Below are 24708 nucleotides of genomic sequence, written 5' to 3' on the forward strand. Positions count from 1 at the left end.
CGGCAGTCAACTCAATCCTGTGCTTGCTGGTACAAATTTAAAGCTGCAAACTTCCTAATCTCAACTGCCCACCTGACCTCCTGTCTCCCCCTTACCCGCTTGCATTCTCTAGGAATCCCATTAGTTACCCTAATGACCAGCGGTTATCCTGTCTACGTGCTACATTCCCGGCCCATGTCCATTTCCTCTTTTTGAGTTTAACTATGATATCCTTAACCCCGGTTTGTTCCCTAATCCACTCTGCTTTCTTCTTGTCTTTTAAGGTTACACCTACAGTTTTCTTTCCATTGCTCGCTGCGTCGTCCTCAATTTAAAATAAACCCTCTTCGTATGTCTACAGGTGTCTGCTTGGTAGCTATGTACTGGCAAGATGTAGCTGTTATATACCTTCCTTTGAGCGATAGTGCCAATCTACTTGTCATGATTTGGGAGTGCTTGCCAAATGTGCTCTACCCGATTGTTATTCTAGTTATTTTAGTGTCGTGGTTCGGCTCCGTGGTTATTACTTGTCCTAAGTAGATATAGTCGTTTACAACTTCAAGGGCACTACTACCTATCTCGAAGCGCTGTTCTCTTCTGAAGTTCTTTAGATTACTTTAATTTCCTGCAGATTAATTTTTAGACCTACTTTTCTGCTCTCAGTGTCTAACTCCGTAATCATGAGTTGCGATTTATCCCCTGTGTTACTCAGAAATGCGATGTCATCGGCGAAGCGCAGGTTACTAAGGTATTCTCTACTAACTCTTAAGCCTAACTGTTCCCACTCTAGGCCTCTGAAAACCTCTGATAAGCACGCACTGGGGAGATTGTATCCACCTGCCTATGCCCTTCTTGATTTGTATTCGGTCGCTTTCTTTATAAAGCACTATAATAACAGATGATTCCCTGTAGATTTCTTCCGGGATTTTCACATACGCTTTGTCGACGCCCTGATTCCGCAGTGTCTGCATGACTCCTGATATTTCTACTGAATCAAACGCCTTCTCGTATTCCATGAAGGCTATGTATAGTGGTGCGCTATATTCTGAGCATTTCTCTATGACCTTAGTGATAGTATGAATGTGGTCGAATGTAGAGTAGCCTGTCCAAAATTCTGCTCGTTTCTTTGATTGACGGAATTCTAATGTTGTAATAATACTGTTAGCAATAACCTTCGTGAATAGCTTGTAGACTACGGAGAGCAAGCTGATCGGCCGGTAAGTCCTTGTCATCTGCTTTCTTATGTATTGGGATCATGTTAGCATTCTTCCAATATTCTGGTACTCTTCTCGCCAGGAGACACCTCGTAGACTGGGCTGATCAGCCTGTAAGTCCTTGTCATCTCCTTTTTTATGTATTAGGATTATGTTAGCAATCTTCCAAGATTTTTGTACTCTTCTCGTCAAGAGACACCTCGTAGACTGGGTCGCGAGTTTTTCTAACATAATGTGTCCCCCATCTTTCAGCAGATCTGATGTTACCTGATTATCACAAGCAGCTTTGCCACTTCGCATGCTCTCCAAGGCTTTTCTGTCTTCTCTAATTACTGAAGGGGTGTCATCTGGGTTTCTGCTAATTTTTATATTAAGGTCGTTGTTGTGCTCGCTACTGCACAGATCTGTGTAAAACACCTCCGCTCAATTTACTATTCTATTCATTGGTAGTTACTTTGCCTTCCCTGTCCCTTAGTGCATACATCTGGTTTTTGCCTATCCCGTGTTTTCTCTTCACTGCTTTGATATTCCCTTCGTTCTTAAGAGCGTGTTCAATTCTTTCCATGTTATAAGTTCTTATATCGGATACCTCACGCTTAATAATGAACTTTGAAAGCTCTACCAACTCTGTTTTGTCTGCTGTAGTTGAGGCTTACTTGCTTTGACGCTTTTTAATGAGATTTTTCGCTTCCTGAGGCAGCTTGCCAGGGTCCTGTATAACTACAGTACATCTAACTTCCACTGCACACTCCGCATTGATACTCACCAGATTATCATTCATTGCGTCAACGCTAACAAGGTTTTGCTCAAAAATAGCCGAGTGCCAAATCTGAAGCGAGACTCTAAATTCCTGTATTTTCCTTCTCAGTTCTAGCTAATTTATTGGCTTCTTACGTATCAGTTTCCGTCGTTCCTTCTTCAAGTCTAGGCAAATTCTTCACCGTACGATTCTAAGGTCACTGCATTGTACCTTGCCAAGCACTTCAACGTCCTGCACAATGCTAGGGTGTGCACTCAGTAATAAGTCTATTTCGTTCTTATTTTCCGCATTACGGCTCAATTATGACCCCGTACGGTTGCCTCGCTTCGCCAGAAGGTATTCGAAATCCGTAAATATTGCGTTTTGCGAATTCTACTTGTAGCTCCTCTCTGGCATTTCTAGTACCGATGCCATAATTTCCTAATTCCTGGTCGCCACCGTGTTTCTTCACTACTTTCACATTGAAGTCTCCCATCAGTATGGTATACTGTGTTTTTAACTTAGTCATTGCCGATTCCACGTCTCCATAGAAGCTTTGAAATGACGCGTCATTATGGCTGCATGTAGGCGCATAAGCCGTTACTACCTTCATCTTGTTTCTGCTATTGAGTTTAATTACGATACCTACCACCCTTTCATTATTGCTACAGTATTCCTCTATGTTGCCAGCTATGTTTCTGTGGATAAGGAACCCCACTCCCCGTTCTCTTTTGTCAGCCAAGCCCAGATAGCAAAGAACGTGCTCGTTCTGTAGCCCTGTATAGACCTCATCTGTCCTTCTAACCTTACTAAGCCCTATTACATGCCATTTAATGACCTCTAGCCCCTCAAATAGTACAGCTAGACTTGCCTCGCAAGGATCTAGTGCTAGACGTAGCCAAGTTCCGGTTACAAATGGAGGCCTGTACGGATCCAGAGGTTCTTAGCACCCTCCTTTGTGCTGCAGATCTGACCGCCGCCATTATCAGTTGCTTCGCAGCCGCTGGGGACTGAGGGTTATAAGTTAGTTGACATAGGCATGTGGGAAGTAGTGGCCAGATACTGCACAATGGTGGCCGATCCTTCTTTTGTAAGGTATTGCGTCAACGGTGGTGGTCACTGGTGAGGCTGCACCTCAGGCCTCTAATACAGGTACCCAAATGGCTCACCAAAAAAGCTGATTAGGAAAAGTTCCCAAAAAGTCTTTTCTTAACACTGACGGACTTGTGCACGTTGAACGTAGAGGCCGCTGTCGACTACTTCACAGCTTTGTTAAGTGACCTTACCACCAAAGGTATTCCACAAACAATTAGACTGTCTGGCAAACCACGTGTTCCTTGGTGAAATAATGAGTTTCGAAAAGCCCATAACAACAAAACAAAACGTCTAGATTGCTTCGAGAATCACTGAAGGCCAAGAATCTCACAGATATTAGGAACACAAAGTTTCAGGGCAGGAGAACGTGTAGGCAGGTCAGCTCAGAAAGTTGGCGAAATTTTTATCAGGGATCACATCATATACACATGTGGGTAAGGTCTAAAACAGATTGAGGCGGGTGGATGAAAAGGTGATTGTATCCGGCTGTGCCCTTTTGATCGGGCGATGGCTCATGTCACCTAGCCATAAAGTCAAGTACTGCTACTACGTTTTTTAAGGATTGAATTTTACTCGTGCCTTGACTCACCGATCAGTTAGCCTCCTCCGGGTTATTTCTACCCGCTTAAGGTCTATTTTGCTTTCAACGTCCCTAAACCTCAATTTTTTGCAAAATTTCACGCCATTATCTTGGACTATAAGATGAAGGCCTTTACAGAAGACTATCAAACGTCTAGCCATTTCCTCCTTCTCTACACGAGCCCTACATACCCTGTCTGTGCCTTCGTATTGGGCTCGGTGCGTCTTGGTTCACGACACACCCTTTCTGACATCGAATAGCAGAGAAATACCCCGAGAATTATCATAAATTGTTTGTTTTGCAATTTCCTGCTTTAAGTTCGGTAGATCTCCACTGATGATTTTTTAAGCATTGCAATCTTCCCTACGTCCTTCTCTGTTTTCTTCGCCTTCTTCCTTAAAGATGTTTCCATTTGTCTTGGTATTCTACTGTTGTCCAATTATTTCCTCGACAGTTTTTGAGTTCGCTTTCTTAATTTAGTATAAACATTTTTTATGTAGAAGTAGCTAAAAACCTCGTTATGATCTGTGTGTCTCAAAGGCTCTCCAAAGCCGATGGCATTCATTATACTATTCATGCAGCCATCACCTTATTGTGTACTGGAGGCAGCGGCGGACGAATACAGGCCGCGCTACCGCAAGTCTACTATCACAAACTAACTGCTCTTCAGTGCTTTTCGCGGATATTGAAAGAGCTTTTGTATGGACCAAACCACAGGAGCCTCAAACCGAGAGGTGGAAGCGTTTTAAACACGTCCGCATCACTCTTAAGACTTGTGAAGGCTTGACCCTCCGGGTAGACTCCCTTCATGTTCTAGGTATGACCATCCAATTGATCGGCTGCAATAAGCTGACGGTAACGAGACTCGTGAAAAAAAATTTGGCACATTCCACGTACACTGGGAATTGATTATATGCGAAGCGTGATAAAGAAATGCTGTTATGACACTTTAAAAGCAGCAAAACTTTAAAAGATGGAGGTAAATCGAGCCTTACATGACGTCCCTGTCACGATTAATATGTTTGGATCTGTCGTTTACTTTCGTCATCTATTCTCATAATGCGATACCAAAGTTAGTTTATGTGGAGCTAGCGAAACGGCCGTGAGCACGCTATGAGGGTGGTATGTTGTCATGTTCTTACATGACACGTGTGTCAGTATTATCATGCTTGCACCAGTCAATATTTGGCCATCCCTTGATGCCACGTAACACCAAATTAGGTATTTAGAGCGCTTGCGAAACGGCCATGCGCGCATCATGAAGGGCCCAATATATTACACTGTAGCGCAGACGCGCGCGCACGCTGGGAACAGTGACGCTGCATTAGCAGAGTGCGAGCACTCCATAGTCTGACGCTAGGCGCGACCAGCGTTCATCGGCGCGGAACGACGGCAACCGACGTGAAATGCGACATGCTACATTTCGCGCTGATGCCATAGAATAACATTACTATATGCCGATGCGTTACCTAGACAACACTGCGTCTCTCTTTTTTCGTGACGGAGAAACGCCGGACGCGCTGAAACGTGCATGCGTCAAAGCAACGCAGCGCGGCACGCGCCTGCAAGTTGATGGCAGGACCGGTGCCTGGCGTAGAAACTCCGGCGTGACGCGACAAAATGAACGCCGGTGAGCACACGCACCACGTCATGACGAAATGTGTTGACGCCTTGACTGTGCATGTTGTCATGTTCTCGCATAACACGAATCTCATGATTATTATGTTTGCGCCAGTCACGTACCTTCGTCATTCATTGGCGTCACGTAAAACCAAATTTGGCACATGTGAAGCTAGCAAAACGGGCGCGAGCGCATCATCAGTGTGACATGTAGTGATGTTCTTACATGACACACATGTCGGGATTATCATATTTGGATGTGTCATTTACCTATGTCGTCCGTTTGGGTCGCGTGTTACTGAGTTTGGTACATTTGAAGCTAGCGAAACGGCCGCGAGCACATCATGAGCATAGCATGTAGTCATGTTGATACATGACACGCATCTTAGATTATCATGTTTGAACCAGTAACATACCTTCTTCATCTATTCAGGTGCTATAATACCGAATTCGGTATATGTGACGCTAGCGAAACGGCCATGAGCGCTTCATGAGCGTGGCATGCAGTCATGTTGTTACATGACACGTATGACATAGTTTTCATGTTAAGCTTTGTCGCTTGTGTTCGCCATGCAATCGTGTCATACTATACCAGTTTTACAACATGCCATGTGAACGGAACCACCGCAAGAGCCGCAGAACCATGAAACGTCAATTATGGCATTCAAGACATACATGTTATGAATTTCATAGTATAACTAATCAAATATGTTTCTCATACAGACATGCTATACCCTACTGAGTTCGGTATGAATATCCTGTTTAAACGGCCCAGAGACCTAATAGTCGTAGGGTGCTAGTTAGATCGATACGCTCAAATAGCCGAAGTTCGCTAAGAAATGCTTCGCATATAAAAACTGACAATGCCAGTTAACATATAGCAATAGTTGCCAACAGACAACAGCGACTTTGAAAAGACAACCTCGTAAGTCTGTTGCACGCCTTTAGAATGTGTCCTTTTACCTACATTGCAGTCATGCCCAGCTGGACGAAATAGGAGCATGACAAGCCAACACGTTAATGAGAAAAGCCATCAAGCGAGCTTTACGGGCTCGCCTTGTACATACGCTTGGACAGACTGCTTCGTCTTGGCATGGGCGACACGCCGGAAAAAATTGCGTTGACACAGGAGAGGGTACAATTCGTAAGATTGCCCACCTGGCGTTCCAGAGGAACATCGAGCAGAACAGGGGATCCCACATATGAAGTGTTGTTTGTTAAGTTTTCTCTTTCATATGCGTAAACAAATCAGCTTGTCCTCCATTCTACAAAGTCCACAACGAGAATCGCGAGGGTAGAAGACGGGCCAGTGCTTAGGCTCTACTACAAATTATTCAGGAATACACTGCGGACTGTGACTTCGCCAATACGGCCTGGTATCTAAATTGGAAAGCGTTTGCGGCACCACGAGGGCAGTTTCACGAACTCGACAACGGTTCGGACGATGGTGGCTTTAGCAGCAGAGTAAGAGGCGATGCGTCAGCCTTGCTGGACAGCAGAATTTATTTCGGCTCTACATGGTGATCGTAAGCGGCTTTACGGGTCGTTCGGACAAGATCAAGCCACGCTCAGACTCGTTTGGTTCCTATCTCACATTAAATGCACTGAGGGAGTTCCGCCCATTTGAACGAGTCAGTGTACATAGCTGCGCAGGGACTACAAAAACATGTAGCTATCGGGGGGGGGGGGGGTTGCAGGGCTGACGTTTTGTAGAACCAGGACCCTCCCATCTCGTATAACGAATTGGCGGCTCAGTTATACCTCGCGCAGAGACAATACCCGCCCCCCCCCCCCCCGCACAGAAAGTTAGGCAGACCTCAGGATCTCACACGCAGGCTTATTCAGGACAGGGCGTACCCTAACCCTATGCAACTGCGCACGATGTATCCAGAAATGCAGCCAACTAATACATATCACTTCTGTGGTGATATAGCTAACTTGCCAATTCATCGCACCATCCAAATGAAAGGTGCTATTGCCAGCTCAAGACTCGAGGCTATATGCAGGATCGGCCGAGTTTCGCGAAACTCAAGGTATTCCCGAGCTCTGGCGAAACCCCCTTATGAATGAGCCAAGAGAACGAAAAAGTCAAATCCACCCCTCAGCACGCCGTGTTTCATCGGTTACGATGAAACCAGTCATCACTTAAAGAACGGTCGACTACTTTGGGCGTTTTTTTTTAAACCAAAGGCATCTTTCATTTGTTTGTCGCTACAAGGCATGCAGAAGTGAACCTATGCAATAAAAGAGTCAGAAACATTTCGTGATGATATTTTCGGGTGGCACAGGTGTTTAAATTTATTTTAAAGCTTCTGATGCTCCAGTAAGTCTGTTTTAGAGTAACCAGCACAGTTGCCTCTGAGATGACTATTGGCTCATCACGTTACAACATCGCGAGCACGGCTATATCCGACGCCACATGTTGGTCTGTACATTCTAGGAGGCCTCGTGTCAGCGTGTACTACATTCAAGCGTTGCTCAGGTGGTGCGGGTAGACTTTGTTGTTATCACCTGTTAGCAACCGAGCACGTGCGACTGGCTAATTAGCTAATTAGCCTAACGGTATATTGTGCCAGTTAGGCAAGAACATGCTATGACTAAGCAAAATACACCAAGTCTTGGTAAGGCCCAGGTAATTACGCCACACCTCATCTTAAGAAGAACGTGCTGATTAAGCCATGTAAAGCTATAGCCTGGCTAACTAATGCGTGCAAGTTGAAGAGCTAACTAAACTGTGCTAAAAAACAGGACCTTATGCATGAGCACGCAAATTAAAACTATGATAATCAGCCCTTACTAATATTATGACATTTAGTGTTCTGCTAATCAGAATTACGTCTATTAGCTTCACACTGATCATTACATTGCTCATCGCACACCATATAGTTGCTTTCAATTGAAACTTCATATATAAAAACATGACACCTCAGTGTAAAGGTCATTAGGGCTCCATCGACTAGTTCAATCCAATTCAAGACAGAGCTGATGTGGTCTTCTCTTCGAACCCGATCACGCACATGAGTAGACTACCAACTCAAAAAGCTGCTCGAAGCTAGGTTGTCATAAGCTCCTCCATGACTCAAGCCTCATACAAGTAGTTTAAGCGCCCCGCCGTGGTAGTCTAGTGGCTAATGTACTCGGCTGCTGACCCTCAGGTCGTGCGACCGAATCTCGGCTGCGGCGGTTCAATTTCCCATGTAGGCGGAAGTGTTCTTGGCCCGTGGGCTGAGATTTGGGTGCACGTTAAAGAACCCCAGGTGGTCAAAATTCCCGGAGCCCTCCCACTACGGCGTCTCTCATAAACATATGGTGGTTGTGGCACGTTAAACTCCACATATCAATCAATCAAGTAGTGTAAGCCAACAAAGTTATTTTATAAGCAACGCTGCCGCTTAGCGTTGACTGTATCAAACGCTTGACAAACACAAAGGGAAAATCACAGTCCCGAGTTAAACTCGGGCCTAGAATCAACGAGATTGTATCCGAGATTCCGCGTGAGTCAGTTTGACCGACAGGCGCCTGTGGCGGAGATCGGGTACGTGCAGCTCGTTTGCTCTTGCCGAGGAGCAGTACCCAATTCGAGCGGCATGATTTATCTATCAGTTTTATTGCACAGACTATGCACACACGCACGCAGACGTAAAAGTGATTTATTCACGCGGCTACGATGTCTCGCCTTGAATTTCACTGCGTTCATGGCGTTGCCAATCACAGCCACGTTGCCGCCATGATGCTAGCGCCCCTGATGACCACCTGTTCCTATAATTATCTGCAATACTTGATTAGAGCGAAACGAGCAGCTCAAGCGTAGTGCGTGTGCACCCTTGGCGCCTTCGAGAGTGAAAAATTTCACGCTGCAGGTAGAACGAAAAACGTGCCTAAAGGGGAACAAACGCCCACGAGCACGCCTGTGGGAAGTGCATGTTGAGTTGGCGAAAGGATAGAGTGACAATACGTTGACGTTGCTGAACTATCAAAATGTTGACTGAGTGGCGACGCTGACGTGTTCACACACAGTGTTTTTTTTTTTTTGATACCCGCCGCTCATTTTCCACATGCCTTTCCAACGCCACGCGCGTTCTTTCAACCAATTTTAACAACGCTGCTCTCACGCGCTTCACACTGTCTTCATGCCACGGCCACTGCAGAGCAAGTTCACTGCAAACTGGTCTGCCGAGATGCTCGGGCCATCCTGCATCGCACCCTCGAACAGTTCTGGGCCGTCAAACAGAATCTTGACACAGCGGAGAGACTAAATATTTTGTTTTGACAAGGGAGCGGCCCGCAACGTTCGAAAATGCCTTCAGAAAGACCTAATAAAGTTCATTCATTCATTCATTCAGTGAGAAACGCCGCATTGCTACGACCACAGCCGTCTTTAGACGGCCAGGGCCACATTAATGTCATATCGCGCGGCATCATGGCAGTGCTGTCTTACCGGGTGTGTCGAATTCAGCCATGACACGGATGCCTCTTGTGGTCGCTTCGTCAATAATGTACTGAACATCAGCAGGCTTGTAGACATGGGTCTCTGGGTCGAACGCACCCTGAAACATTTTTTACTGACATTGCTTCAGCCCTGCATTGTACACAGACTGCCGAAAAATCACAATCCTCCTCATGAAAGTAGCATTTCTTCATTGATTGTAGGGTAAACTCTATAGGGTTAACACGGGTGCCTGTCTGTACTATATTAAAACAGCCACTGCTGAAACGTTTGTTGTGTGTTAACCAAAGGTCACTACAACATAGGTTGTGGCTGACTGGAGGCTCAATATCCATTTTCCTTTACATTGTCGAGAGTGAAAGTGCACGCCAAATTTTAATCAATGTGTAGTTTTGTATACACGCAAAAGCAACGAAACTCATGTGTAATCATAGGGTAATAGAATATTGATAAAAGCAGTAGCGCATGCGTGAGTTATTCACTGATTAACGTGCACAAAGAAATCAAAAAATCGAATCCCTCAAGAGTTGTTTTTCCCATCGACCCCCATGCGTGCCGGATCGATACACTCAAAAAACGGGGGAGTGGGAATGAAGAAATGAGCTCCGTTTCTCCTTCGGCACAGTGACTTACTCCTTTTCAGCCGCTTTACTGGTCCCGACATCTCGCGGCAAGAACCTAAGGAGAAACGTTGCTCCTTCCGTGTTGACGTTTCTCCCTAACCACGGTTTTCTTGCCCGTCGTGAGTAATTACTTTTACCTAAGTTTGAGGCATGCAATGCAGGAGTGACGTTTATTTTTCTGTTTTATTGGTGCCTCTGTTTTTTTGTCGCCAGGCACTTGCACGATGCTACGCACACTTCCATGTGTGTCTTGTGTTGTTTCATAATACACATTTGTCGCAAATACAAGGAGCTAGGCTTCCCTAAACAGTCTTGCTTTATCGATTACCTTATACTGTACACAAATATAGCATTTTTTCGGTGTCAACCTACTTATGAAGCATATGCACTTTTAGTTTTGCACAGCACCAATAGCAGTTATGAATTCAAAGAGGCACATAAACAAGCATCAAACTTAAGTTTCCAACATTCCAGAAAACGTGATACAACTGAAGAGTCCATGCGTGAAAGCACAATCATATGCAATTGGTGGAGAGTTATACGTGCCGTTACTGTCATGTGGGTGATCGTCGCACCCCCCCCCCCCCCAACCCCACCCCACTTCATTACGGGCGCCGTGGCCAGAAGTGGAACCCACGTCTTCCAGCATAGTCGAACGACTCCCGAAGAGGCTATGCTACCACGGCAGGAGAAAGCACAAACGAGACAGGCTGCGAAGTCTCACCGAGCGTTTTTTTTTTCCCATACTGGGTTACAATCTCCATGAACGTTTTAAAAATCACAATAACTGCATTTATGTGAAAAGTAAAAGAATGAATTCTGTCAGTTAAACCGAATTCTCGATCGCTTGCGTTTTGAATTGCCAATGCCAGCTGTGAGAGGTAAGACGGAATTATGTACGCATGCAGTATGCCTTTCTCGTCCACACAATTATCCTTTGTCGGAAGAAACTCAAATACAAGATGCAATTCTGGTAACAGCTGTGCACAGCAGGTAAGTAATAACATTCTCACTCACCATTGTGAAAAGAGTAATAAAAAGCCAGAGTAATAGAAACCACCACACCCACAGCGCTAACAACAAAACTGTGGCACGCACAACGACTGAATGTTGACACGCGAGGCAAATCGCGAGACGCATGTGAAGCGAAAAAGTTTGTAGGCACAGCATGCTATAATAACATTATAGTAACTTTGCGCACTGCAGTGCTAGTTTCTCCGATGAAGTAATCTAGCTGCCGCAACGCCAACTGCCACTGCCATCGCTCTCGAAAGAACACCATCGGGTGCGGGGTCATTTCTTATTTTTCTCGCACGACCCACGCCCCGCCGCAGTAGTCTAGTGTTTAAAATACTGGGCTGTTGACCCGCAGGTCACGGGTTCGAATCCCGGCTGTGGTGGCGGCATTTCCGATGGAGGCGGAAATGTTGTAGGCCCGTGTGCTCAGAGTTGAGCGAACGTTAAAGAACTCTTGGTGGTCTAAATTTCCGGAGCCCACCACCACGGCGTCTCTCATAATCATATGGTGGTTTCGGGACGTTAAGCCGCACATATCAATCGTTCAATCGCACGACCTACGTTGTAACGTACGTATACACTGCTAAGACTGTCGTTACCGCATGAAAAACATTGTCATTGGAGGGCTAGAGGTGTACTGTATCCATGGCTAACGGTCACACTTGCGGTAAGCACGTAGAAATAATATAAGCAAACGTTAACACGAAATAACTAAACGAGGTCGAGTGACCAGAGAACATCTACCACGACGAAGGCCAAGTCTGGCCAGCATGCTGCGCCCTCTCCGAATAACAAGTGGAAGAATAAATAAAGACGTGACTTCCGAAATTGCAAGTGCATGGCAAGCGTTTGGTTTCTCGGAGGCTTCAAGAAAAAAAATTACTGTCGCAGTAGTCAACAGATGGCGCAGCCTTCGGAATGCCCATGGCATTCCATGCATGGCTTGGGGTAATCGTTCTAGCGAAAACCTGATAAGATCTAGTCATTATTTCACTCATTCTTGTGCAACCGGTAATAAACTTCCGATTGCTAAGGATCAGATACAACATAATTATCTGTGCGCATGTTGTGGTATGGCTAAAAACGTAAAAATGTTGACCAAAGTTTGCTTGTCCCTTGTGCCACTATGATCACTCGAAATACATTGCTGATTTGATTTGATTTGATTGATTTGTGGGGCTTAACATCCGAACTAAATTCATTGCTATACAAGCTTGCACGCTTTCGTAGTAGTGTGTGAGTAAAGCATTGAAAGTGTGTGCCGCTGTGGAGAATTGTTGCACATACTCTTGTTCATTGCAGTCACTCTATATGGGTATTACCTGTCCTTGTGTGCATGTTTACCTATATGCAACGAATCACCATATATCGGGCGTCCGGTGTCACTGAGTAACAGTGTTGCTAACTTTAACGAAAATTCCTTTGATCAAGAGAATTTTGTTTGTACTTAGGGAAACAGAGAAATTTGTCAACATCTAGGAAAATTTTTTGCTTCTACGCGAAGCATACAAATTGACAGAGAGACCTCCCGCCCAAAACCTCTTTTTTTGGTTCTTTTTTCAACTTTTCTTTTTTTCACCCCTTTACGCTGACCTAAAAGCGCTGTGCCATGCCCAGCAGCGATTCCGAGAGTTCAAAGGGGTGATAGGGCCGGTCTCCGTACCCAACCCTGTGCGAACGCTCCCCTCTCCCTCACTTCATTGCGATTGATTCTTTGTCGTGAATATTCGACGTCTATTGCCTGAATCTCGGTTAGAACCAAAAGAAAAGTGCTCTCTCTGGAGTTCGCCAATCATACGTTTTCGTTTGCACCATCCTCCTATTTTCTCGTCTTTCACCAGTGGCGTTATTTCGTTGTTTTGTTGTTTTTTTATAAGTTTTACTTCTTTTCGAACGCTGTCACGTTGCTAGTGAGCTGCCGCGTAGAGCCATGTGGCTCCGCTAAGGTAACTAAGGTTTCCGTAAGAAGCACGGTCAGAGCAGCAGGAATGTATGCGGTTGTTTGCACAGCTAAATAAAAGCTAAAAAAAGTGGCTAGTGAAAGAACGCAAGGATATATTTGAAAGGAATATATGGCAGTGAACATTTCCAATAAACGTATCTTTTTGTAACCATTCAGCAGGTTGCGAGAGGTGGACTGCCACACAACATAATATGCTTTCATGGTTAAACTATTTTTCGTCACAATATGAAACGTTTTTCAAGACATCGTTTATTATTTAAGAAGTGTGCATCACTTCATGTTTTATATGAACACAGACAAGTATTTTCTGAAGGAGAGTTGCAAAATAACAGAATCGCGAAATATTAACAGAATAACAGAAATTGCAAAAAAACATAATGGATGATTTTTGAAAGCTTGCTCGCCGGAATATTTCACGTGCTGGGCTTTATATGCTCGTTCTGGTTATTATTGTAATTATTAATAAAAATATTGGTTTGTAACTTGCCTGCTATTACAAGTGCACTGTATTGCAGTGTAAGATTTTGTGTTTTGCATTGAACAGCTAGCAGTGCTCCTAAACATTAATTCGATAATTTATCCCTTCTTTGACCTATATGCAATGCTTTTTTCTTGGTGACTTGCATAAAACCTTGCGATACTACATGTCCTCCCCTCCCCTTTAAGTGTGGTGACTGCTTATATTTGCAATTTCACGGGATAAAATGCTTTTAAAATTGTACTGCGACATATTTTCACCTTCAACATTGTAACCTTATTGTATATTTTCGTACAAATCTGCTGTCATATTATGAAAGTAATCTGGAAATTGTTTTCCACAGCACAAACGCATTATAATCTTCAAAACAAACCGCTCTCCTTCAAAAACTAGGAAAATTTTGGAAATTATTTCACTCTAGAGAGAGAAAAAGTGGCTTCTTAAGTTGGCAGCACTGATAAGTAATCCATAAATGGGCTGATTCGCCATTTATCTGCCAGAAGTCGTGCTGGTGGATATGACGACGTACGTTACCGCAGGCAACCTTTTTTTAGTATCGTTCTGTTCCTCCAAGTTGTGCCAGCTACCCACCTACTTCGTGCCTGTGACCATAAACTTTCATACATTGAAACTTAGAGAAGAATCTGGCACTTAATTGTGTATCCCCATGGGAAATATGGCAAGTACAGGCTTCGGATTTGATTGGGGTATCTAGCGGACTTTTTCCCACAGTTTAAGTTTCGTTCTTTGCGCAGCGCGGATAGTGGGGTGAGGTGAAAAAGGCTGAAGCAGTGACTCTGTTGTTCGAAGAGGCCGACGACTGCTATCTCCTAATTTGCTGTGAAGTTGGAGCTTTACGAGTTGTGTTTGAGAGTTTAAACGAAGCGTCGTCCACTCACTGCTGAGCTCGGATGTGGTGTCTTATGTCAGTGCATATTATTGCCGCAAGTTCATGTCTTCCACTCGCATGTCTTGGCTAAAATCAATTTAAATCAACTGCAAAACGATGACGAAGCTAAGTACACGCACCATCACACTCCGCTGACTCGACATCACAAGAAAACCTGAGGTGTGTTGGCGAAAGACCGCTGCGACAGACGCACCTAGCGTCGCAGAAGACGAAACCTTAAGTGTTTCTCACTTATTACTGTACTGTTGTTTTCTTAAATAGATAAGCATACTTTTGAGAGGAAAACAAGCACGTTGGTTTTGAAGTGTTGTAAAAAATAATTTAATAAATATTTACGCAATATCTATAGGGCAATGGTAGAGTGATGCACAGTTTGATAGTTCAATTCACATAGGTTCCACTTTTGCCGCCTGGTCACGAAAACGTTTTACAATAAAGTTTGCGTGCAAATATTTGAAGCAAGATTTAATGAAATTTTAGTTCATGTCATTGTGTTTTACACTCGGAAAAGAAGCCTCGCGAATCTCAAGAATGGAACCCATCCGAAGCGGATCCGAAGTATGTACTTCCCATAGTTCCCATGGGAATACAAGAGCCGCTGAAGAAGCCCACTGATACATTAGTGCCAGATTACCCTCTACGTATTATTGTATGAAACTCTATGGCTGTGACGTTATCACACCTCAAGCTACTTATATAACGTTGAACAACTATCTATCAAAACTGCACTACTGAGTCGGAATGGTTTCGCTGCGATAAAGTCTCCGGTTTGGAGGCACATCTCATGACCTATGGCCCCGTAAACGCATGGATAACATCACTACATTAAGAGTATCTGCGAGAAATAAACACAGCAAGCCTGGCATGCACTTTTCGGGTGAGGACTGTAGTGTATCTGTGTCTTTCAGAGTGAACATCACCTCACTGGCTGAACGAAACCCACTTGCTCCGTCGTTCTCTTTCGCGATGTTTTCATCGCTACAGGTTCATCTGCTTGTTTTTATAATCATTTTGTTCTATATCATGCTCAGTGGGACCATTGTTTGTAACTTTCAGTGCCGTGTACTCCTTATACGTCGAGAATCGATGCATTTCCTAAGCCTACTCACTTCGCTAACCTGGGGTCAGCAGTCTTGATTCTCGTAGGAAGAAACATGTTTCTGTGTGGCAAAAGGAGCAACGTTTCTTTATTTAAAGACGATCATTGCGGACATTACTGTTTGTCCCTAAATGTAGAGAACGTGACTACAATTTTTAAGAGTGTAGGTTCACCTGTTCCCTGTGCATCCGCACATAAGTTTTTCTGCCTTATTATTTTCGCCCGTTTCCGACTTCGCAGTTGTTATTCAGCGTTTAAGGTGTGTCGACTTTTTCTTGCATTGGTGTTTGCACGCCTAGATTGTAGCGATACTTGAGAGCGAGCTCAGCCCTCTGTCATGCTAAGTTGGTCTTTTCTTTTTTAAGAGTGTCAGGGTAGTAGAAAATCGATACAAATCACAGCAATGCTCAAGATAGCGAAACAAAAAGGTTCAGAAAGAGTAAAAAGGCATTGATATTTTAGCGGATAAGGATTTACGTGTGCCGAGAAAACGTACGAGTTTTGCCTGATGTTAGTCCGCTGTTAAATACAAACTTCTCGGCTGATACTCAGTTTTATATTATAGTTTGGCGCTTTGTAACATAAATTCCCGCGTTCCTAATTATACATTTATTGTGTGTTGCGAGCTCTCAGTACTTGCAGCATAATTTCTTATGCATACAATATGCAACAGGCTACCTGCTCTGGACATGCTGGAGTCACTAGGGCATATCAGGCCAGAAAAATTTCCACTGGTCAATGACAGCTATATGTGCTACCTTGTGCTAATGGATTGTGGAATGCACTTCCGGATTTAATGGAATCTGAAAAAAATTTTGATAAATTTTGTCTACTCATCATTTCGCAATATTCTGCATAAGCCTGCAAAAATGTACTATTCTTTCTCTAATAATGTATGTTTAATTACTTCCGGTATAAGAGTTTATTTTTTTTTCGCTCAATCCTTGCACTCCATGTTTTTTCTTTGAATTGCCTGTGCGTATAACCAAATGTGTTGGTTCATGTTCTTTCTAATTGGTTTCAACAGTACATGCGTTAATCTACCCTTTTGCTTCATTTTTCATCATCACGCATTATTTGAATATGCTGTAAAGCTATTTGCATAATTTATTCCATTTCATACTTCATGATGATGCGTATTCACTATGTGTGATAACTTGCTTTTTTTTTGTGATGTCCTCCACCCAATGCCTTTATTGAGACCTTTAAGATTTTTAAATCAAATAAAAGTGTCGGAAGAAAGGAACACTCATGCCTATTCTTTTAAAGGGATACTAAAAGCAAATAGGAAGTCAACGTTGATTGTTGAAATAGCTGTCGAGAAACCTTATAAAGCTCCTTCTTTTGCAAATAAAGTCCCAAGTATAGATAAGTTTACGCTTTAACGGTCCGCGTCACGTTGTTTCACTCCAAACAACCCGCTTGAAAACAATCTTTCTCACGTCACTACTGCTGTGCCCAGCGTTGCCCACTTTTACTGCATGGCAGCCGACTCTACTAGCGTGAGCCACAGCAGCAACCATATCCACTGAACAGTTTTTTACTTCCTTGGTTCAACAGGGCCCCACTAGATGATTCTGCCTTAAACAGGCGAGGACAAAACTTTTGAACCACTCACGTTATTCCCTATAGCAACGTAGGTGGTTCTGATTTCTATAAAATAAACAAAAACAAACAAGCAGCACTTTAATACGTAAATAATTATGCACGAAAGGGACTTATTCTCTGCAGATAGTTTCGTTTTTACCGAATAATTGTATTCAGACGCCCTCACGACATCAGGAAGATTTCGAAAATCGGTAGACCCTTGAGCTTCGCCTTTAAAAGCTGAACGCGATAGCGAAATCTGGTCTCTAGTGCGCCCTTCATTCAATAAGTGCATACTTAGTAATATAATTTTTGACACACACACACGTGCGCGCGCGCGACGTTTTTATAATATTGCAGTGACTGTGCAGTTTGGACACTTCCCTCCGCTAGAATGGCGCTCTGCTGTAGTCGAGACACGTCTTTCGCATTGTCTCACAGACGGCACACAGACACGCACACACACGCATGGGCGCGCGAATGGTACATGCAGGTATTGATCTAAAGCAAGAGTCACATAGCATCCATGATATACGCTACGTGCTCGCCATCTCGGAGGTGATAGGGAGTCTCACGATGCCTCACAGATGGCAAGCACATTATCTATGGCTCACTGTTTGCTTGATCAAGGCCTCTGGAAAGACGTATGTTTTCTGCTTGATGGATATAGGTGTCCATATTTAGAGCTGTTTGAAATTTCTGGGTGCTTTTAGCGGTGATGGCTGCACTCTCTAGGCCTTTTTCGACGTAGTTTGGTGGCATGCGAATTATGCATACAAATCGCCGAATGGGCACGTCCTCGTCATGGCACCTGTCGAACAGAATGCGTTGAGGAGGCTCCTTTCACTACATGGCATTTATGTAGTGTTTTTTCATGAAGCAGCTGCAAGTAGCATCATGAATTTGTGGTAGGACACCTGTTTTCCACGTGATTGACCGGGTTCAATATTTAGCAGTACTCAAGCATTTATTCTTTATTTTATGTGCTTTTCCAATTTTTCGCTCACGGACAATTTTTCGCTCAAAACCAATGGTGCCTACGTCAACAGCGGAATTTCTGCTACACCAGCTCTCTAACGCTATCGCATTAAAATAGTACCACTCGTGGAACACGTCGTGCGATAGATTTAGCTGAACTACTTCGTAAGTACGGTGCAACTACTGATAAGATTTCAGTATTTTTCACAAACAACGGTGCCTACGCCGACGATAGAATTTCGGCGACACGAGCTCTCTTACAATATCCCGGTTTAAATGTAGCACTCGTGGCACACGTCATGCGATACATTTAGCTTCACTCCTCGATAAGTACGGCACTGGTACTGATACTATTGCCGTTTTAGATGTTGTCATACACTAATATTTCACTATGACATGAATGTTTATTTGCCTGTAGTGTCCCTTTAAGAAATATATTTTGCCCTGACTTTGAGGGATCGCATTGCCGCGGTTGCCTAGTGACTGAGGTACTCGGCTGCTGACCCGCAGGCCACAGGATCGAATTCCGGGTGCGGCGGCCGCGTTTTCAATAGAGGCAACATGCTCCGGGCCCATGTGCTCATGCTTAGTTGCACGTTAAAGAACCCTAGGTTTTCCGAATTTCCGGAGCCCTCCACTACGCCATTTCCCATAATCATATGGTAGTTTTGGGACGTTAAACCCCACATATCTATCACCTGTGACTCTGAGGGATAACTCTGTCTGAGACTAATTACACTTTTTCTCACTTGGACGCACTCAGACTCAAAGACATTGACTCATTACGAAGTCAAACTCACTTAAACTAAGACTCACGGCTTGACTTGAGACAGAGCTAGCCCAATTAGGTTGACTCAGTCATCTAAATTATGATGAGCTTTCTCAAAACTGTTGTCGATGCTTGTTGACGCCGATATTTCACTAATCAATTCTCGACAATACTTCTTTTTAGTTTGTGTTCCTAAATACGAGATATTAGTGGTGTCAATCTAGTAAGAATGTTCTTATAAAATACACGGCTGACATGAAAAACGTCAATAACTTCCCGTTAAGGTGCTTGAGTGTGGACTTCTTGACTGTCTCTCCTTCCTTAACTCACGCATCTGTATACTAAATATAGAGGTTGCGCATGAACGCAACAAGGGGGGTTCTGGTATGTGCTAGTAGGCTTGAGCACAATGTTAAGCGAATATAAGTCTCGTAGTAACGCTAAAGAATAGTAGGTATGGTTCATGACACATACGTTTCAATAGAAGTCGGGCAAGTTTTGCCTTTCTAACAAAGTACGTTCGAAGCGCGGGAAACATAGGACCTGCCGTTAACCGCATCTGTAGTGGACGGGCACCATATTTAATTCGAAAGTAACATCTGTATGAAGGTTACTATGGCTGCCCAAACTTTCACCAAGGCAAACAACAATAGCGGTTTTTGCAAGCACCTGATTCGCCACCATGAATCAAGAGCGATAATAGTGCTCAATTGAGAATACAATTGCGAATACTTAAGAAACTGCAATAGAATCACGCTCACATATCTACAAGGCGTCATACCTTACCTTTTCACTCAAGGACGGAAACGTTCTGCTCACGAATGGAAAAGACTGGTCATCTGTGATGTGCCAGTGCAGAACATTCATCTTGTTGTACGTCATGGCATCCTGAAATCACAGTATACAGCTGTTAGGGAGTTGAAATAATGAGCTCGCTTTTGTTGCAGGCAAAGTACATATGATGGCCAGTGCAAATTATCAAGACACATTTAAGTGTGATTACCCAAAAGGGAATTACAAGCTACGTAACTCAAAGGATTGGCTAAAGTTTCGGCTCAACCAAGGTACACAATAGAAGCATATGAAAGAACTTTTCATAGCGAAACTGTCTCAGCTGGCTGTAAAGTGTCGACCCGGCGAATGTCATTGTCATAAACAAGTATTCGTCATAGCACTTGCGGAAATGCCACTCCTTACCACCGCTCCGTTGCCTGTAGTAAGCCTGATGTGTAAGAGAGGAGCACAGTAGAAGAGAAATAAATTGAGAAAGAGAAAAAGAGGAGGAATTATATTGCAACAGCGAGATGTGATGAGATGGTTTTATTTACAGGAGGTGAACGATGGTCGTTTGCGGCAGCACACTGCGATCGTGCCAAGACTCTTCGTCTTCCTCTGCTTCTCTTCTCTACCTTTTTCTAGTCTGTTACATTCCCCCGCAAGCAGACGAAGCCCGTAGGGCGAGTTATGATGCACAAGGAGGGTAGAAAGGTTTCAGGCGAGCAACGTGAGTGAGCTGCGTTCTGCTCGATCGTCGATAATTGGACAAAAGACGAGTTATTACGTAAGTGAGCTGGTTTAGACGCTACAAAACTACAAATAAACCTGAATATCGTGACAGAAGCTTTTGACACAATCCACACTTGCGTTGCGGTGTCCAAAGTAACACCAAGTCACCTTTTTCGAATAAAACCAGTTCGTGACGGTCGTCGTATCGTTCCCTCGAACGACGTTGAGAGGCCAGACTACGAAGACGAGCGATTCGACGGGCTTCTTCCGCGAGGCACAGGGTGTTTGATACAGGGTCGTCATTGTGTAGAATGAAGGGTAAGAAAGTGTCTAGAGGGCTTAGTGGCAACCTTCCGTACAACAGATAAAATGGGCTGAAGTTCGTTCTTTCATGTTTTGCCGTGTTGTACGCGTACGTGATAAAAGGCAGCACTTCATCCCAGTTATTGTGATTAGAAGAAACGTACGTGGCAAGCATGTTGGTCAGCGTTCTGTTTGTCTGTTCAACGAAGTCATTTGTCTGTGGGTGGTACGGTGTGGAATGACGGAACTGTGTCGTGCACATGCGTAGTAATTCTTCAACGGCATCGGCAGTGAACTGGCAGCCACGGTCGCTGATAATAACACGCAGTGGGCCATGGCGAAGGACCACGGAGTGAAGCAAGAAGTCCGCCACGGATGCAGCGGTAGAAGAGAGAATAGCTGCGGTTTCGGCATACCGCGCAAGATGATCTACGCAGACAATTATCCAACGCTTCTTATTGTTAGATAACGGGAATGGACTCATAATGTAAATTCATACTTGTTCAAAAGGTGTGCTGGGTGGTGTCAACGGCTGAGGGGGCCTGGTGTAGCGGTGGCCGGGCGCTTGTGACGTTGGCACGTCTCGTGGCGAGCGACGTAACGCTTCGTTGTTTCGTACATCTTGGGCCAGTAAAAGCGTTCCTACGTGTGGTTCAGCGTTCTAATGAAGCCGAAGTGACCGGACGTCGCATCGTCATGCATGGCACGTAGAACATCGGAGCGAAGGCTCTCGGGGACAACTAGAAGAAAACGTGCTCCAGGTCTGGAGTAGTTAGTTTTATAGAGCAACTTCTCTAGGACGGTAAAGCGACCACGGTGTTGGGAGGCACGTGCGGCGGAAATAAGAGGATCCAAGGTGAGATCTTTGCGTTGTTCTCTCTGGAAATCAGCCGCGTTGGGGAACGTGCTTGTAACAGCAGCAAGGCAGTCGTCAAAATTCTCAGCATCGCAGTCAGTAGTCGCAAGAGGAATCCGGGAGAGCAGTCTGCGTCAGCGTGACGACGGCCACTCCTGTACGACACCGTAAAGTCGTATTCCTGAAGTCGCAGCGCCCAACGTGCAAGGCGGCCAGAGGGGTCACGCAAACCGACCAGCCAGCATAACGAATGGTGATCAGTAATTATTTTAAATGGCCTCCCATAAAGATAACAACGAAACCTCTGTTCAGCGAAAACAGCTGCCAGACATTCCGGTTCCGTAACTGTGTAATTGCGTTCTGACTTGCTCAGGCGACGGCTGGCATATGTCACGACACGCTCTGCACCATTGTGACGTTGCACAAGCACCGCGCCTACACCAATACCAATAGCGTCCGTGTGGACCTCAGTCGGGCAAGACAGATCGAAGTGACGCAACAGTGGTGCTGACGTTAGTACACAATTAAGTTGTGAGAATGCGGCGTCACACTCTGGTGTCCAGTTGAAGGTTGCATCCTGTCGCAAGACGTTTGTCAGCGGATACACGATCTCCGCAAATCGTGAAACAAAACGACAAAAATATGAGTCTAGGCCGACAAATGAGCGAAGTTCTCGTGCGAACTGCGGTGATTTAAAAGAGCTCACTGCTTCTATCTTGCGAGGATCGGGTCTGACGCCATCCTTGTCGACCAAGTGCCCCAGCACGAGAGTTTGACGTTCGCCAAAGCGACATTTTTCAGAATTCAGTACCAGCCCGGCTTTTTCGATGCAGTCGAGAACAAGACTGAGACGGTTGTTAAGTTCCTCAAACGTACGGCCAAAGATCACAACATGGTCATGGTAGCACATGCATATCTCCCATTTTAGACCACGTAATACTGTGTCCATAAATCTTTCAAAGGTGGCTGGAGCATTACAAAGGCCAAAAGGCATGACATTAAATACAAATAAACCATCCGGAGTTATGAAAGCAGTCTTTTCTTTGTCGCCGGGTTCCATAGGTATTTGCCAATAACCTGACCACAAATCAAGCGTTGAAAAATAGGAAGCGGCATGCAAGCAATCTATGACTTCATCAATCCGTGGTAAGGGATATACATCTTTCTTCGTCGCAGTGTTTAGATGCCTGTAATCTACACAGAATCTCCAGGCACCATCCTTTTTCCTGACAAGAATTACCAGGGCTGCTCACGGGCTGGACGACTCTGGCACGACCCCTTTGTTCAGCATGTCCTTTACTTGTTCGGCGATAACTTTGCGCTCAGAGGATGACATTCGGTAGGGCTTTTTGCGGATGGGGTGTGCAGAGCCAGTGTCTATTCTGTGATGAGCGCAGGACGAGGGTAACTGAAGGGGTGCATCTCTATGTTTGAAGTCGAAACCAGCAACGTGCCGGGAAAGGACCTGCACCAGCGCTTGCCGTTCCGTCGTACTGAGAGTCTTGCTGATCATAGCGAGCATTAGATCTTCATTATGGCGAATATCACAAGCAGAGGAAGAGGTGGGGAGGTCCGTAGCTATGGCTGCTATCGAGTTGCATGAGGCTTCATCAAAGAGAGCTATCTTCATCCCGCGAGGAAGCACAACCGGCGTGGCAAACAGTTCAGCGCTCACAATGTTGCTACTCCTTTCGTCATGCACACAACAGAACAAGGCACAAGTATGTCCTTCTTAAAACAGTTCTTGCGCAGAGGCCCCACTACGAGGTCAACACAAGCATCATCAACCGCTGTGGAAGAGACTCGAACGGGTGTTAGGCACCAAGATGGTGCTATCACTTCCTCAATCACACTAAGTGTGTTCCTGTCTTCGCCACAATAGTCGTCTTCGGAAAGTGACGGTAGAAATAAATTGTTTAGTGATATTTCCCCACTACCACAGTCAATGGAAGCCCCGCAATCCTCCAGAAAATCGATACCAAGAATGACATCATGCGAACAACGAGAAAGAACCAGAAATTCCGATAAAAATACTTTTGCAGCCATTGAAACACTCACAGCACATACACCAAGAGGATTAAGTCACTCGCCGCCTACACCACGAAAGGTGATTGTATCGTCCCATGAAAACATAACTTTGCAACCTAAGCGGTTTCTGAAGGCGAGGCACATCACAGACACAGTCGCCCCAGTGTCAACTAACACCATCATTGGTATTCCATCAATAAACACATTCACTTTGTTTTTGATCATAACAATAGGCAGAGGTATATCTTGAAAAGACCGTCCGGCGACCTCACCTCTATTGGCCGCGAATGCTAGTTTCCCGGCGGCGGAGAAGAACGACGCAGAGGAGACGGCGAGCGACGAGAACGGTTGGATGGTGGTGTGAAACTCGGCTCGAATGCTGGCGAATCACTGCGACTGGTCTCGCGCAAAAAACGGTAGCTTGGAAACAAGTCGGTTGTCCGCAGGTCATATGAAGCACCGGGTCTTGGTGGCGAAGACATGGCTGGTGTCCTTCGTGATTGGCGGCGTTGTTGGCGGCAATACCGAGCAATATGCCCAGTGAAACCACAGTTGTAGCACACGAGAGGGTCACGGTTTATACTATAATCAATGGAACGAATCCTGGGCCGCTCCTGTCAGCGAGGAAGTTCGTTATCACGCGAAGAACGGGATTCTGCCACTCTCTGGAATTCATTTTATTCGTCGTAAGTTACATCTTGGTAGTAGGGTTGGTACTGTCCTTGCCGCAGCGGGACGTAGTCCGGCTGAGAACCGTGAGTATAAGAAGGTGGCTGTGCTCGTCGTGATCGTGCGTCATAGGCAGGACTTCTATCGTATAGACGTGGCTGATACTGAGGTCTGGCATCAGAATCCTCAAAGCCCTCCGCCACTCGGTGCGAGGAGAATGAAGCAACGTTTCGCTCGAACTCTGGTGG

General features: G+C 44.9%; 1 protein-coding gene across 4 annotated transcripts in view; it reads right to left on the reverse strand.

The window, feature by feature from the left end:
• Positions 1-24708, reverse strand: part of LOC119166687 (beta-hexosaminidase subunit alpha) — a 592332-nt gene that overhangs the window by 281157 nt on the left and 286467 nt on the right. For all 4 annotated transcript variants that reach the window (XM_075882395.1, XM_075882396.1, XM_037418007.2 and 1 more), the window contains 2 exons: positions 19885-19986; positions 9666-9774 (listed from right to left, as the gene is read on the reverse strand). In XM_075882395.1, coding sequence (XP_075738510.1) covers positions 9666-9774; positions 19885-19986 — 211 coding nt within the window. The remainder of the gene's footprint in view (positions 1-9665; positions 9775-19884; positions 19987-24708) is intronic.

This window comes from Rhipicephalus microplus, unplaced genomic scaffold (genome assembly GCF_043290135.1).
Source record: "Rhipicephalus microplus isolate Deutch F79 unplaced genomic scaffold, USDA_Rmic scaffold_12, whole genome shotgun sequence".
Taxonomy (NCBI): Eukaryota; Metazoa; Arthropoda; class Arachnida; order Ixodida; family Ixodidae; genus Rhipicephalus; species Rhipicephalus microplus.